Below are 16,079 nucleotides of genomic sequence, written 5' to 3' on the forward strand. Positions count from 1 at the left end.
TAACTCAGAAGCCTAATTATATTTTATCTTATTCAGGTTTTTCTTACAGCGTAGAAGCATTATCTTTATAAAACACACAGAATTATCCATTAAACCAATGTATTATTTAACTTTTCATCCAGCTAAGAGTATAGTTCAGAGCAGGCATTAAGAAATGTCTCTTAAATTGGTGGAAATTGAAAAGATAACACAAAATTTACTCCTATGCAGTGAATACTTTTAGAAAGCAAATCCTGTGTAATATGAATTTTCACCATGATTGAGGAAGATAGGACTGTCACATACTGTTTTCCTTATTCGTAATATTTTTCCAGGTTATAAAATATATGCTAAGTAATACATGTATAGCATGTATGTCTAAGGATATGATGGTTAATTTTATGTGTCAACTTGAATGGGCCATGGGGTGCACAGATATTTTACTCAAACATTACTCTGGGTGTGTCTGTGAAGGTGTTTCTAGATGAGACTAACATTTGAATTGGTAGACTGACTAAAGAAGACTGCTCTTCTGAACGTGGGTGGGCCTTATCATATCAACTGAAGACCTGAAAGAACAAAGAGCCTGAGTAAGAGGGAACTCCTCCTGCCTCACTGCTTGAGCTGGACACTGGTCTTTTCCAGCCTTTGGACTGGAACTACACATCAGCTCTTCTGGTGTTCCAACTTGCAGATGGCAGATCTTAGGGCTTCTCGGCCTCCATAATCGTGTGAGCCAATTTATAATAAATCTCTCCCTCCCTTTCTCTATGTACATATATATACATATATATGTATATGTGTGTGTGTACACACATACACCCTACTGGTTCTGGATTTTTTTTTTTTGGAGAACCGTGACTAATACAAAGTATTTTCACAAATTATCTTTTATTCTCACAGCAACTGTTCCTGGTGAATTTAAGGTTCCTGCTTTGTCGCAGAAGAATTTGGAGATGAAGTGATAGGTAAGAAGTGGACTTATTTAGAGAGAAACACACTCACAGACAGAGTGTGGGCCATCTCTGAAGGCGAGAGAGCTTCAAAATGTGGCGTGGTTAGTTTTTATAGGCTGGGTAATTTCACAGGCTAATGAGTGGGAGGATTATTCCAACTCTTTTGGGGAAGGGGTGGGGATTTCCAGGAATTGGGCCACCGCCCACTTTTTGACCTTTTATGGTTGGCCTCAGAACTGTCATGGTGCTTGTAGGTGTGTCATTTAGCACGCTAACGTATCACAATGAGTTGTATAATGAGGCTCAAGGTCTACTAGAAGTCGAATCTTCTGCCATCTTGGACCCAGTTGGTTCTAACCAGTCTTTGTCATGTCCTATGGCTATGTCATTCTTTTAAAGGTTGTGCCCTGCCCCCTTGCCTCCTGTTTCACAACCACATAAAACAGGCGCTACAATGACTCCTCATCTTAACAAGGAAAAAAAGAGAAGCACAGAGATGTTGAATAACTTTTCTGATGTTACCCAGATGGTCTGGCCCAGAGTCTGTGTTGATCACCATCCTGACTGTCTGTATCTCATAAAATTAATACCTACTAATTAAGAAAACAGAAACAACATAAAGAGAATAAAGGTTGCCCATCACAAGGTAAATGTGGCAGAAACCAGTGGTTCCATTCCAAATAGCTGGTCCCTCCTTTTCCTTTGCTGTTAAAATCACTGATTTGGTCTAGGTCTCAAAAAAGCAGCACAGTACTCAGGGAAGGTGGACACCTCCCATGACCCCCACTGGCTGTATCACAGTTGGTACAAGCTAATCGTGGTAATTCCATTACCTCTTTGCTAATGATTAGTTTAGGGGTGAACATGGAGCTCTGTTTTGGCGAACAATATAAAAAGGGAAGGCTGCTAAAAGGTTCTGGGAAAGATTTTACTCTTTGATAATAACGGAGACAATTTGAGAAGGGAAAACTCTCCTTTTTTTTTTCTGCCATGGAAGATGTTAGGAGAGGATATAACTTTTGCAGCCATCTTGAGGTCAGGAAAGCAAATTCAAGAGGACGGCAGAGAAGCAGATAACAGTACTGAGTTGCTTAATTAACTAACCGACATCGAGTCTGCCTTCTTCCTTTTTGTTATGTGAGATAATAAACATAAAATAGGAACAATAATAGTATCTGCCTCATTAGCTTGCTATGAAGATTAAAAATCCTATTTTGTAACTTCAGGCTGAAAGCATCCTAATTGATACATTTTCCTATGTCATTAGGAGTACTTTGTAACTATCATTTAAAACAAAACTATTATTTACACAAAAAAATGTGAACAACTTATGAACTATTATTTACCCCAAGCAAATCTGCTAGATTGACAGACCAAACATTAAAGTCACTGTTGTTTCAACTTGCATTATTCGAATAGTGAGGTTTAGCATTTTCTTAAACATGTATTTTCCAACAATCTACTCCTTTGAATTTTCTTTAGAAGGAACACATCTGTAAAAACCAAGCTATGCTTAACTGTTACATTTCCCCTAGATACTCTGGACATTATAATCTTTTAAAACAATATTTTCAAAATAACAAACATGGAAGTCCACTGAACTATGAGTTCTAAACTAGCACACAAGATTTTCTCTAGCATATGTAGGCTAGACACTCATGATAAGCCTTATGACGCCATAGCATTGCCCAACTTTGAATAAACAATAGAAAGCTCTGAGGCGGTATTTAACTCTGTCCTTATTCCGATGTGTCCAGGCCTGGCAACGTGTGCTCACTGCTCTTGTTTCAGAACCTTTGGGCCCCATGAGATTTAGGAGAGAATTTGGCTGTCTCTCACAGAAACCACAGAATCTCCGCAACCATCTGGGACTCACTTTGTTTAAAGACAAAGATCCTCTTGGTGGGTTTTTATAGTTTCATTTTGAACCAAAAAGCCTGTTAAATAGGCTTTCAAATTTGATAAAAAGAAAACCCTTAAAAGTGGCCAGGGAGGGAAGGCTACTTAGATGAAGGAAAATCCAAAATGGCTGCCGCGTGGCGTGGCGCGCTCTCACCGCTGCTCCCCCGCAGGGTTCAGTGAGAGCCGTGCCTGCTTTTCTTCAAAGTGGCAACACTTACAGTGCCGTTATTTTGAAAATTATGGTTAGAATTTCAAGATTAATTTATCAGTTGAAGACAGCTACTTAATTTTTTTTAATGTAGGGTTTCTCTTTAATACACATTTCCAGGTTTCACACTAATTCCCCTCTTTCCCCAAAGCCACAAAGATGTGTATTGAAGATTTCCACATATGATTTTACTTAGCAGGTTTCAGAACTCTTATTAGATCAGTGCCAAGAAGAATAGCGATATTAAAGAATAACTCCAGAGCACCAGATGCACTGGAAAATGATATCTTAACCATGATTAAAAGTGTATGTATAAAGATACAAATATATATACATACATTCATGTGTACATTTAGGTTTTTAGAGTGGTAAAGCTTTCCTCAATGAAGGGATGGAAAACACGGAAGCAAATACATGTGCGTGAGTAGTTGTATAATGTACAAAGTCCCTGAGAAATTTTACGTGTGGTCAGTTTTCACTGAATTGGGGAAATGAGAGGGGTACAGGAAAGGCAGGGTACAGGTAACCAAACGTCATTGTTCAGGCAAGCTTTAGCCAATTCTCCATTGTCCAGTGGTGTATTAATGCAGTTAAGGTACATCAGGGAGCTGCACACACTCTCCTCCCCAAATGGGGCTTCATAATTAGGCAGCTGCGGTTTACTGCAAATTTCCAGGCCCAGGTGGGGTAGAAGGAAAGAAGCGAAGATGTGAGGGAGGCAGGAATCCACGAAGCTCTTCTGGAAGCTTGGTTCCTATCTTCCTAACCTGGCCAACTGAGGAAATTCTGTCTCTGACGTACTTTAACTAGAGCTAATCTGAATGTTAGTTAATCTACCCTGACCATAAAAAAAAATCCAATTTAAAAAGAAATAATACATTTTTGTGTGTGTGTGTGTGAGAGAGAGAGAGACAGAGAAAGAGAGACAGACAGACAGAGAGGGGGAGAGAGAGAGAGGGAGGGAGAGAGGGGAAAGGCAGAAAAACACTGACTAGAAAGGTTCTTTACAATGTTGATACTTGCAACAGTTGGTTTGAGGTTGGCATGGTGGTCTGCTGAACCTCGTATTACCTGGGTTCAGTATAACCCACTTTCCATTTGCTTCATTCTAGGTTAAACGAATTGCTGTTTCTGTGTTCTAATTTTCCCTGCTCTGCTAAGTTTTTTTAAAAATTTTATTTATTTATTTATTTTATACGGCGGGTTCTTATTAGTTATCTATTTTATACATATTAGTGTACACATGTCAATCCCAATCTCCCAATTCATCCCACCACTGCCCCCCCACCCCCTGCCGATGCTTTCCCCCCTTGGTGTCCATACTCTGCTAAGTTTTTTTAATGGCCCCAATATAGAGCTCAATCTCATTTGATGATGACAAGAAATGCTACAACTCAAAATATAAGTTATATGTGTATGTACCTTCCATGATAGTGGGAATGTAAAATGGACTTTCCCAGTTCCTGTGGGAGAAGAAGACACTTCCTTTCAAAAAGGTAAATGCGATGCAAGGGCTGGTTATGCTTCCATTATCGCTCTCCAAAGAATCCTTTCCTGTTTGGCTAGATTTGACTTTTTTTTTAAAGAGTATTTATTATAAATGAGGTAGAAGCAGAGAAAAGTGTGAGAGGCATTCCCCGCAGAAAAGGATTATTAACATTTACCAGTACAAATAACATTTGGAAAAGTTCTGAAATGTGACTTGGCACCAGATGCCTTAAAATCTGTATATTTGACATTAACAGAGAGAGTGATTAAAAGAACTCCTTAAACTTTCAATGTATGGAAATTTTTTTTAGTTCTGATTTGAACCCCTCATAAATATTTAAGATTTAAAAAATGCTAATGGTTTGAAAAACTCAGGAAATCAGCAGAAGTTTTAGAACAAATATATATTTAATTATTTAAAAGGTTAGTGTAGTCCCAACAAGACTCTGGTAAGACAAAATGATGAATTTTGTCTAAGAAATAAAGTACATCTTTTTAATTTGGGAATGTGCATCAAGCACCACAAAAACATTCATATCCTTTGTGCAGGTAATTAAATTTTATAGCAATTTATTTTAAGGACAGACTCAGAAATTTGTACATATATTTATACACAAAGATATGTATTTAAGGATCTATTATAGTAACCAATTGGAAATTAACTAAATGCCCAACAACAAGGAAATGTCTACATGGGGTTTGATACACCATATGGTAAATCACTATGCAACCATTAAAGGGATAACTTCAGGAATTTTAAATAACATGAGAAAATAAGCATTATATAATGTTAAGGGAAAAAAACAAGTTGAAAAACTGTAATTACAATCAGAGTTCAAGTTGGTTAAAAAATTTCTGCATAGAAAAAAGGAGTAGAAAAAATACACCAAATTAATAATAGAATATATTTTTTGGTTGGTAGATTTATGGGTAATTTTAGTTTTCTTCATTAGGCTTTTCTGTGTTTCCAGATATACTTTATAATAGTTAACATAAAAATAACACTGTGAACTAGTATTTATTGGGTGCTTTCTTTTACAAAAGGAATATGAAGCATAGAAAGGTTAAGAAATGTGCCTAAGGTCATATAGGTAATAAGTACTAGGACTGAGAAATCTTTTCCAATCAGAAAAAAAGTAGGTAAAGTTTTGTGAGAATTAAAAAAAATAATGTGTTTTACATGACCGACTTTTTGGGCTTATGATATACTGTTGCAATAGTATCTGCTCAGGTACATTGTATGTATTAATTTATCCCTGAAATTTAATATCATTTCGTGAAAGTAGATAAATCTATGGCAAGAATGAGGCATTAACATAGCAACACAAAAAAGTCCAACCAGCATTACTCATGCCTGGGAATATTTCATTATTGTAATTGTAACTAAAATTTATTGGATTATGACAATGGGCCAGGCACTGTTGTAAGCACTGTACATATAGAAACTCATTTAATTCTCATACTTAGTTCATGAGGGAAGGCACTATTTTTTTTTTTTTTCACGTTCTTTTATTTATTTATTTATTTATTTATTTATGACTGTGTTGGGTCTTCGTTTCTGTGCGAGGGCTTTCTCTAGTTGCGGCAAGTGGGGACCACTCTTCATCGCGGTGCGCGGGCCTCTCACCATCGCGGCCTCTCTTGTTGCGGAGCACAGGCTCCAGACGCGCAGGCTCAGTAGTTGTGGCTCACGGGCCCAGTTGCTCCGCGGCATGTGGGATCCTCCCAGACCAGGGCTCGAACCCGTGTCCCCTGCATTAGCAGGCAGATTCTCAACCACTGCGCCACCGGGGAAGCCCGGGAAGGCACTATTATTACTAGTCCCATTTTAGAAAAGCGATTCACAAAGGTTAGATAACTTGCTGATGATCACGCAGCTAGCAAGGTTGCCTGTGATCTTAACCACCAAGGACATTCCTTGAAAAGATTTCTCCACGGAAGGACCCTGCCTTTCCACTGACTGGTAAATGTTCTAGCATCCACATGCCAAAGACTTGAATGAACTGGGAAACTTCAGACCAGAGCTATGGTGGTCAAAGCACCTGAGAACTTGTTAGAAATACAAATTATCATGCTATACCCAAGAGCTGTTGAATCTGGAACTCCGGGGGTGGGACCCAGCAATCTGTGTTTTAAGAAGCCCTCCAGGGGATTCTGATATACACTCAAGTTTGAAAACCACTAGCCTAGAGGGAAAGAAACTAAGGGGAAATATTCTACCTCCTCTCATGTTTTTGGAGGGCTGTAACATAGAGGAGAGGTAACAAGTTGTGTGCTTTTTGCGTATGCCTCACAAGTTCTGAGGAATGGTAAAAACTGGCTGAATGGTGACAGATTTTGGGTCAAAATTAGGAAAGAATTTCATTAACTGCTGGAAGTAACCAACAATGGGAAGGGCTGATGTGTGAGAGAATGAGACTCTCATCGTTTGGAGTATTCAAACAGATGCTGTATGACCTTTTCTCAGGCATGCTGGTGAATGGGAAGGTAGACAAGGCATTCTTGAGAGACCATGAGTGACAGAATCAGAAAACCAGTGTGTATTGGGCAGATATTTGTTGAGAGCATATCCATGTAAGAGAGCTCTAAGGGCAGATAGGAGAGACACTTCTGGTTCTTATGACTTTCCAGCTCAAAGCCCACACTAGCCACACTGGTCCCCTCATGAGTCCTTGGGTAAGACACATTTGTCCCATATTTGTATCTTTATTTATCCTATACTGCTGACTTGGAATGCCCTCTCTTAATCTAAATTCAACATGTTTTGTAAAGCCCAGCTCAAGTCAAATCTTCTTAGTGAAACCTCTAAATTCCTTTCACACTTACTGTCAGTCGTACACATTGTTGGGTTTACATAAATTTACATTTTAGGAGCAAAGATTGTGTTACATACTTAGTGTCTTTCATTTTTCTCTGTTCTACAGGGGGCAATCAACAAATACTTGGAGGAATGGTCAGTTGACTGGGAAGACTCTTCCATGCTTCTTGTCTGAGACTCCTCTGCTATAGGTTTCTTTTCACTTCTGTTGCCCACCATAATGAGAACATGAAGTCCAGCTCCCTGATTAGGTGCAGGCCAAGAATGTATATGGTATAGGTCCTACTGTTCACCTCACCAGTTGCTTCCTGCCTGCCCCTGGCATACAGCAATGGAGTAGCCCCAGGTGCTCAATATGGAAAGCTCCCTTTTTCCTTTTCTAGGGACTGAGTGCTGTCTCTATCACGTCCTCAGTTCACATAAGCTCTGGATAGACTGTTACAATCCAGATGCAGATGTATATGTTAAAACTCTTATGACAAATCCAGTTATTATGTGTGCAGTGAAGCCAGTTTTCAGATTTTAATACTTCCTTTTTTTCTTTCTACTCTTGTCATATGCTCCATGCTTGAAAAACATCTTTTAAAAACCACATTTTCACATCTTAAGAACACAAAAAAGTGTCAGATACTTTTTTTTCCCCTTTGCAGTCTTAGAACTTCAAAAACAGCCAGAAGGAAGTTTTATAAAATATATAAAAATATGTGCTGAGAGCTGAAGTTTTATATGCCAAGAGTTAGACTGCAGTGAATTTTTACTGCAGTTAATATTAACTCCTAGGAAAAGAAAGCTTGCTGGAGACCCAGGCCCACTCTGTCATGGGAGAGAATCACGACACTTGCGCACAGGTTATTCTTACATGTATGAGAATCAACTCCTGGTTATCCACTGTTGGATTATCCAGAGTCCCCACCATCCTTGACTTCTTTTCCTTCTCAGTAAAGACGCTTTGGCCATTTCACAGCTCATTAGCACCTCCACCAGAAGGTAGGTGGTGACAGGGAGAAGAGGTGAAATGAAAATCAGTAAAGTTTACTGCTCGTTAGCAGCTCTTGTAAAAGACATGGGACAAGGGGTATGAAGCCATCATCAACATCAGGAACATCAACAAGCACTTATTAAGTGCTCGTGTGCATGGTAGGAGTAGGCATAACTGGGCATGGCAGTGTGATTTTTTTTTTATTGATATTTTCATTTCTTTAAGTTTCCCTTCCATTAATTACATCAAATGATCAAGAGTTGTCTGGGCCATGAACACAAAGAAACTTACCTGTTTTTGTACTCCACTGAGTTGCTGAACCTTGATGATCAGTGAAGCAGTTCGACCCTTGTACTGAATAGTTCTAATAAAAGTCCCAGCATGGTCCACACTGAAGGGCTCTGACCAACGCCAATTGCCCCAGCCTTCAATACAGATGTGTAACAGCTGGAGAGAAAAACAACACTCGTCATAATGCCAAAAGTGCCAACAAAAACTAGCCCTAAAATGAAAGTCTCATTGCTGGAAAACCTTCCTATCTGTAATATTTAGCATCTGTTTTCTTTCTAACCTGCATTATTCATCCACTTCCAGCTTATTCAACCAGGCTAAGAATAGCAAATATGCCACAGAGAGTCAATGTGGTTTTCCAGATCACATTTTAAACCTTCTTAAAAATAACTGTCCTATCAAATGGTAAAAGGCCTGTTGAACATTTGAGGAAAGACCATTTCATTCATCTGGAGGACAAGAAGGCTGAAATGTGAGATCAAAGAATCGTGGTCTTGGCTGATGGTTTATTCCTTCTTCTGGCTAGACAGTAATTAAAGCTAAATTTGGTTTGTAGCATTATTTTTGACCCTAAATTGCCATTCCTTATTTTTTCTTTTGATTAAGAACAAAACAGCAATTTGAAGATGCAGTTCATTTAATACAGTCTACTTATGAGATCACATATATCAAATTAGAAATACCTTTAACATTTTGAATGTGTGAGAAAATGTCTCTGTTCTACTTTTTTCTCGCATGTATTTTTTTTTTTTTTTTTTTAAAGGAAATTTATTTATTTATTTATTTTTGTCTGTGTTGGGTCTTCGTTTCTGTGAGGGCTTTCTCTAGTTGTGGCAAGCGGGGGCCACTCTTCATCGCAGCGCGCGGGCCTCTCACTATCGCGGCCTCTTGTTGCGGAGCACAGGCTCCTGACGCGCAGGCTCAGTAATTGTGGCTCACGGGCCCATTTGCTCCGCGGCATGTGGGATCCTCCCAGACCAGGGCTCGAACCCGTGTCCCCTGCATTAGCAGGCAGATTCTCAACCACTGCGCCACCCGGGAAGCCCTCTCGCATGTATTTATTGTTAACTTTTACCAGTTGAGTCTCCTGATCCACATTCATATTTATTCATGTAGCATTGCCACTTTTGGTAATATTTAGATTTCTTTCATGGTCATCAAATATTTTCTATCTCTACTCCTATCCACTAACTGCAATTAAGTATTCCAAACTTAATTCCACTAACTGAACAAGTATTCTAAAACAACAATAATGACTGCTTCTTTAGGATACATATTTAAATGAAAATAAACAATGTTCTATATGATTACTAAGTATAAGGAAATAAAACTGACATTTTAGGAAAAAGATTTAGATGATACACAAACTTAAAATTTTCCTTCATATAATATATAGTTTTTTAAAAGAGCTAACCAAAGGCTAATCACATGAAACATTTTCCAAATTAACAGAATGAATAAAACTTTGAAAATATTATGTAAGAGCTATCATAATAGGCTCTTAAAATAAATGCATTAAGGACTTACATGGGAATTGCCATAACAATAAAAGTTTTTTGATGGAAACATTATTTTTTAGTTTTAGCTTTGGGAGGAACCCTTATAACGTGCTTAAATTTGAAAATTTCCCAAGGTCACTGGTCATCACAATGTGATTTTTTTGGTGGAAAACTGAGAGGGTTTTTTTGTTTTTAAATATCTTAAAATATTAAAAAGAACTCTCCTATCTCATCTCCCTGCTTTTAATATGGCCCCGCTCCAGTTCGTCCTCCATACCATCGCCAGTGATCTTGTGAAATCAAAAGGCTACCATTCAGATGACTTCTAAAAAAGAAGTCTAACAGCTTAAAAAAAAAAAAAATTCCTGGACAGCAAATAAAATACCTTTAGGGAAAATGTGATTTTATATACATTCTTCAACATAAAAGTACCAGAGTATCTTTGATGTTTAAATATTAGTTACAGAAAAAAAAAAAAAAGAAAAACAATAGTGGTGTTTGGAACCATTTCAGTTTTTTGTAGCAGCAATTGGGAATAAAGCTCAGGGTACACACAAAACTAAAAGAAACAAAGAAAGATGTTTTCTTTGGAGAGACTAGTAGCTGGAAATGACAAAAAAATAATGAGGTAAGGTACTTAAGGTCAAGCTCAGCTGTATTTTTCTTGAAAATTCCACAGCCTCTAAAAAAAGTTTTAATATACACAATGTAATTTTAATTGAGGAGTGTTCACATTTGCATCTGAGCTCAGTTTTAGGTAGCTCACTCTGTGTACACAGCTTTTAATGACTGAATGTCACCAAGGAGTATGCTGGCAGGTTTCGCTTGGCAGCTATTTGTTCTCAAAATTTTGGCATATATATTTTCTTTGAATTATGAAAATTCAGATACATTCGGAATTAGTTCACACAGAAAAGTTAAGTGGGAGAAAAACATGACACTTCTCCCCACACGCATGACCAATAGAATATTTGTAATGTTTGGCTTACAGTTAAAAAGCATCTAAATATCATTGGCAATTATATATATATAATTTAATAGGAAAGGAATGACATTCCTTGGAGAGAAAATCTACAAAAAGGAATTCAGGAGGCCTAGTGGTACTTTAGTCCTCCTTCCCATGGTGTAAGTGATTTGGGCACTAGACAGGGGTGCTCAGATACGCCTGGACATCAAGTGAGGGTGGGAAGTTCTGTTCCTGTTGGACCAACTCGCTCAATTTCACTGCTATGGGTACTGAAAAGTCTCCATTTAATAACAAATACTCATATGCCTGTTTTTATTTCTATACCGAAGAAACTATAAAATCAGGCATAAAAATGTGAAATTTGTGTTAGACTGCCTAATCCTAATGAGACTTCTTTCTATTATTCATCCAATACAGTTTTATGATTCAGATACTATAAGGAAGGCAATATGCTAAGAACTATAGAGGAAATAAAGAGAAGAGCTTTGGTCTTTGTCCCACAAGGAGCTTAAGATTTTACAGGGAAAATAAGGCATGCATAACTAACCAACAAGAGGCATTATGAGAGAAGTCTAGAGAAGAGAGGGCTTGTTTAGGCTGCTGTGACTGGGAGAGCTTCCTGAAGCATTTGGGTCTCAGAGTTTGGGTAGGATTTCAACTAGTAAGGATGACAGTCATTTCTGGGCCAAGGGGACAATCTGAGAGGTGAAGCCAGAAGGTTTGCTTGGGGCCAAGTTAATAGTCTCAACTGGTTGGAGAAAAGGGAACATGTAAAGAAGAGTTAGGGATAAGGTCAGAGAAGTAGATCTAGATTGTGGCCAACACTGATGATTTACTAAGCTAAGGAATTTGTGCTTTATTCAGGAATTAGCCTTCTGTATAGATGAGCAATGTGTTGAAAGGATGGTGAGAGCAGAGTGTGGAGGTCAGGACAACTGCAACAGAATGAGAAACAGGAGAAAGGAAGTAACGGGCTTAGCAAAATATTACTATCCATTCTGCCTGGAGTCCAAGACATCTTTAATGTTCTTTTATCAATTTGGGAATTTTCTTTCCCCTTTTTTCTATTAAGTTTCCCTTACGGACTCACTTCCTTCACCACCTTTTCCATTCAGGCTTTTCACTCTCTGTGGCCTACTTAGCTAGTGTCTAATATTTTCCATTGTGGGGGAAAAAAAGAGTCAAATACGAACCATTCTTGTTTGAACTTTTCAATGGGAACTGAAACTAAGTATAAGGCAGGTTGTACAGTAGCCACACTCAATGGAAGGTCTCAAGGGGCCACATTTATTTTTTTCTAGCAGACCCTCCCACTCCAGGGCTGCACTGGCAGCAAGATTAAATTCCACTGAAGACTCTATGCTCTATGGGAGCATAGAACTTTCCACTCATTTTTTTGAATAAAAAGTAAAACTTAAACTGAATTACTGATCAGGGGCTTGGGGATCAGCTCTCAGGACCACCCACAGGTACATCCAAGGGAGAATTCTTGAATCGACAGATTACAGAGGAGAGAAAAACAAGATGAAATCTAGGATAATAGGGTACACCAAGGAAGAGAAACAGAGAGGGGATGGTTAAGAACAATTTTTAAATTGTATCTTAAATATAAATGAAGGTACTAGATACTTTTCTGTGAACTTTACTTCACTAATCATTTTAAAATTGTTATCAAGATGATTTCTACTTAATCAGAAATTGAAAGTTTGTCTTCAGAGTCACTTGTATATTTTTTGCATTTTACAGTAACTTACTGTACAGTAATATGTAATGTTCTAAAAAGAAACTGAAAATTATGTAACTTCAAAATACTTCTCCAGGGACTTCCCTGGTGGTGCAGTGGTTAAGACTCCGTGCTCCCAATGCAGGGGGCCCGGGTTCAATCCCTGGTCAGGGAAGTAGATCCCACATGCATGCCACAACTAAGAGTTCACATGCCACAACTAAGGAGCCTGCGTTTCACACTAAGGAGCCTGCGAGCCACAACTAAGGAGCCCGCCTGCCGCAACTAAGGAGCCCACCTGCCGCAACTAAGACCCGGTGCAACCAAATAAATAAATAAATATTAAAAAAAAATTTCCCCAATCCATTGTATTCTTTGTAGAAATTTTAGGAGTTCTAAAAACTTAAAGTGAAATGCAAGTGAAATAAGCTACTGTCTATATATGTATAAAATAAACATATAGTATATAATGTGTATTTATATATATATTAAAGCCTAAGCATCATATTTGTTTTTTAAACTTCTAAACTTATATCTATATCCCAAAAGCCTAGTGCATTGTAGGCATTCAATAAAATATTTGTTGAATAAATGAATCAGGATTATTGAAAAATAACCCAAAGTAGATATTCAAAACTTTTAGTGGCAATATTTGTGCATAAAGTAATATCATAAAATGAGAATCAAATCAAAATATTCAGAAACAGTTCCTATTTTGAATGACCTTTCTATACGGGAGGTTTGCTTTATGTGGATAACAATAGTAGATTAAACTATAAATCAATGCAATCCCTCAAATCTATAATTCAGACATTGCAATACTGATACTAAAGCATAAAGCAGAGCCCAAATGATATACTAGATGAGCATCACGAGGGAAAATTAAGTTAAAATATTAAAACATTCTTGTCTATCTAAAATAATATCTGAAAAGCTACAGATCAAATTAAACAGATCAATGTTAAACTGCTTGTTTGGAATGCATAAGTGGAACTGATAGTACATTTCACACCAATAAACTAACACAAAAACAAAATAAAATATGTTGCTCATTATTGCTTTTTTAAAGGCAGTTGAATTTCAGGATGTTCAGAGTATCTGAAATAATGCTGAAAACCAGGTAGAAAAATGTCTAGATAATTGCTAATGCTTGGTGTCACTCTGATTCAATATTGGAACTCTTAGGACCCTATATATCCTTTTACTTCTATAGAGCACAACCTAAAGGAATGATAAAGTAGAAATAAGTCAAATTGAATTATTTTCTAGTGGACAGCTTGGACTCTTTGATGCAGTGTATTTTGGAGGAAAGAGGAGAAAGAAAAAGAAAGCTTTCCAAATCAACCTTTCAGGAGGTGATATAAGTCACTGTTATCCCACAAGTATCATGACACAAAATATGAGGGCTTGTAGGTTTTCTCTCAAGATTGTTTGAATTAAATGAAGGCTACAGATCAGCATAAAACAACCTCTTACAAAAGAAGGGAAACCTGGCACACTCACAAAATGTTGGTCAGAATGAAAATTGTAGCTGGAGGGTAATCCTTGTATCAAAAATCTAAGTTTCAGATACTCACTGGGCTCATCAATTCTAAACAGGAATTTATCCTGATATAATAATTATACATATGTGCAAAGATTTACCTAGATGTAGGTTTATTCCAGAATTGTTTTAATAATGAAAATTTGGCATTACTAGGAAATTAGTCAAATGAAATACAGTAAAAACAATAATAGCTATCAGCTGTTAGACACATACTATGTGTCAAGCGGTGGGCTGCTTTTTATATATTTTCTTATTAATTCCTTAAAACAGTCTTATGTGGCAGTTGATTTTGTTTTATTTTATGGATGAAAAAGCAAGCTGAGTTACAGAGAGGCTGTGTGACCTCCCCAGGGCCACAGTGCTGAAGAGGGCCAGGGATAAGATTTGAACTGAGGTGCGCTTACTCAGAGCCTCTCTTATACTTAGGATCCTCTCAAGCCATTGAGAAAAACTCACAGAATGAAAAAACGTGAACAATATTACTTAGCCAAAGATTAACCAGAAAAGGAGCACATTACAAAAAGATATGTGCAGTATACATCCCATTTTTGTAAAACGAACAAAAAGTATATATTCCTATTCCTCAGGGAGAAAATGGCTAGAAATATACCAGAATGCTAATAGTGGTTATCTTGGGGTTGTGGGGTTATGGGTTTTAAGTATCCTTTTTGTGTGTGTTTTTGTGTGCTTTTACGTAATTTCCAAATTTCATACTATAAATATGTATTACTTTGCAATCAGATAAAAATTAATGTTATTAAAATGAAAAAAAAGTCTAATAGAAAGCATACAGAGCCTGCATTCCAAGTAAAAAGAAATTAGACATTTTTATTTTAAAAACTCAAATTCAGCTTCCTGCATGAAGTTTCCCCATTTGTCCTAGTCAGCTTTGCCATTTGCTCTGTTGGCACTTTGCTAAAAGGGTGACATGGGCCTCAGTTCATCTCTGAGGCCTCCACCACTGGCTCCTCACACAGGGTCTGGCTTGCTGTATACTTACTCACTTGATTCTTGGAGCAGTTTAATATAATAATTTGAGGGTTTTTCACCCTAGGGCAATAGTTTTTTTTTCTTTCCAATTTAGCAAATATTCTTAGGATCTACATCTATTAAATGTTCACCATAAGCCAACTAACTGTACTATACATGGTGGACATAAAGACAAATGAGACACACACACCGAAAATTCTCACAATATAGTGGGAGAGATATTTCACCAGAAAAAGTATAGTGCAACAATTCATGAGAGGAAGGAAAAAATTGTTGTAGGACTCCAGAGGTATTATGCTTGGGGAAATTAAAAGATTGACCAGAGATTGACATATTTTACTTACCCAAAGAAATAACATGAAAAAAAGACATATTGAAACAGAATAAAAGATATACAGGACTGTTACTTCTGATAAACAAAAGCAGGTGACAACCTAACTTGGAGTGGTTCTTCCTGTACAAAATTGATGTCTGAAAACCACATTGATTGCATTACAACCAAGACAAGTCATAAAAGTAGCAAACTATGGCTTCAAACCTTTGTGCAAACAACTTGTCAATGTAATTTGGAAAATTAACTTTATCTTATGAACTCATCAGCTTACTTTCCTCTAACAGCTTTGACCATAACCCAAATGGAACCATTAAATTTTGATCCTGGAAAAGAAAGAGGCACACTCGAACAAAAAATCATTGTTTCAGGAGGTCAGATCTTGCTCTCAGGCAGCCAAGA

The 16,079-nt window shown here is 37.4% G+C and overlaps 1 protein-coding gene across 10 annotated transcripts in view; it reads right to left on the reverse strand.

The window, feature by feature from the left end:
• The window catches only part of VPS13B (vacuolar protein sorting 13 homolog B), a 769,553-nt gene that overhangs the window by 55,411 nt on the left and 698,063 nt on the right, over positions 1–16,079 (reverse strand). For all 10 annotated transcript variants that reach the window (XM_057531718.1, XM_057531717.1, XM_057531723.1 and 7 more), the window contains one exon: positions 8,622–8,777. In XM_057531718.1, coding sequence (XP_057387701.1) covers positions 8,622–8,777 — 156 coding nt within the window. The remainder of the gene's footprint in view (positions 1–8,621; positions 8,778–16,079) is intronic.

The sequence above is a fragment of the Balaenoptera acutorostrata genome, chromosome 17 (genome assembly GCF_949987535.1).
Source record: "Balaenoptera acutorostrata chromosome 17, mBalAcu1.1, whole genome shotgun sequence".
NCBI classification, from domain to species: Eukaryota; Metazoa; Chordata; class Mammalia; order Artiodactyla; family Balaenopteridae; genus Balaenoptera; species Balaenoptera acutorostrata.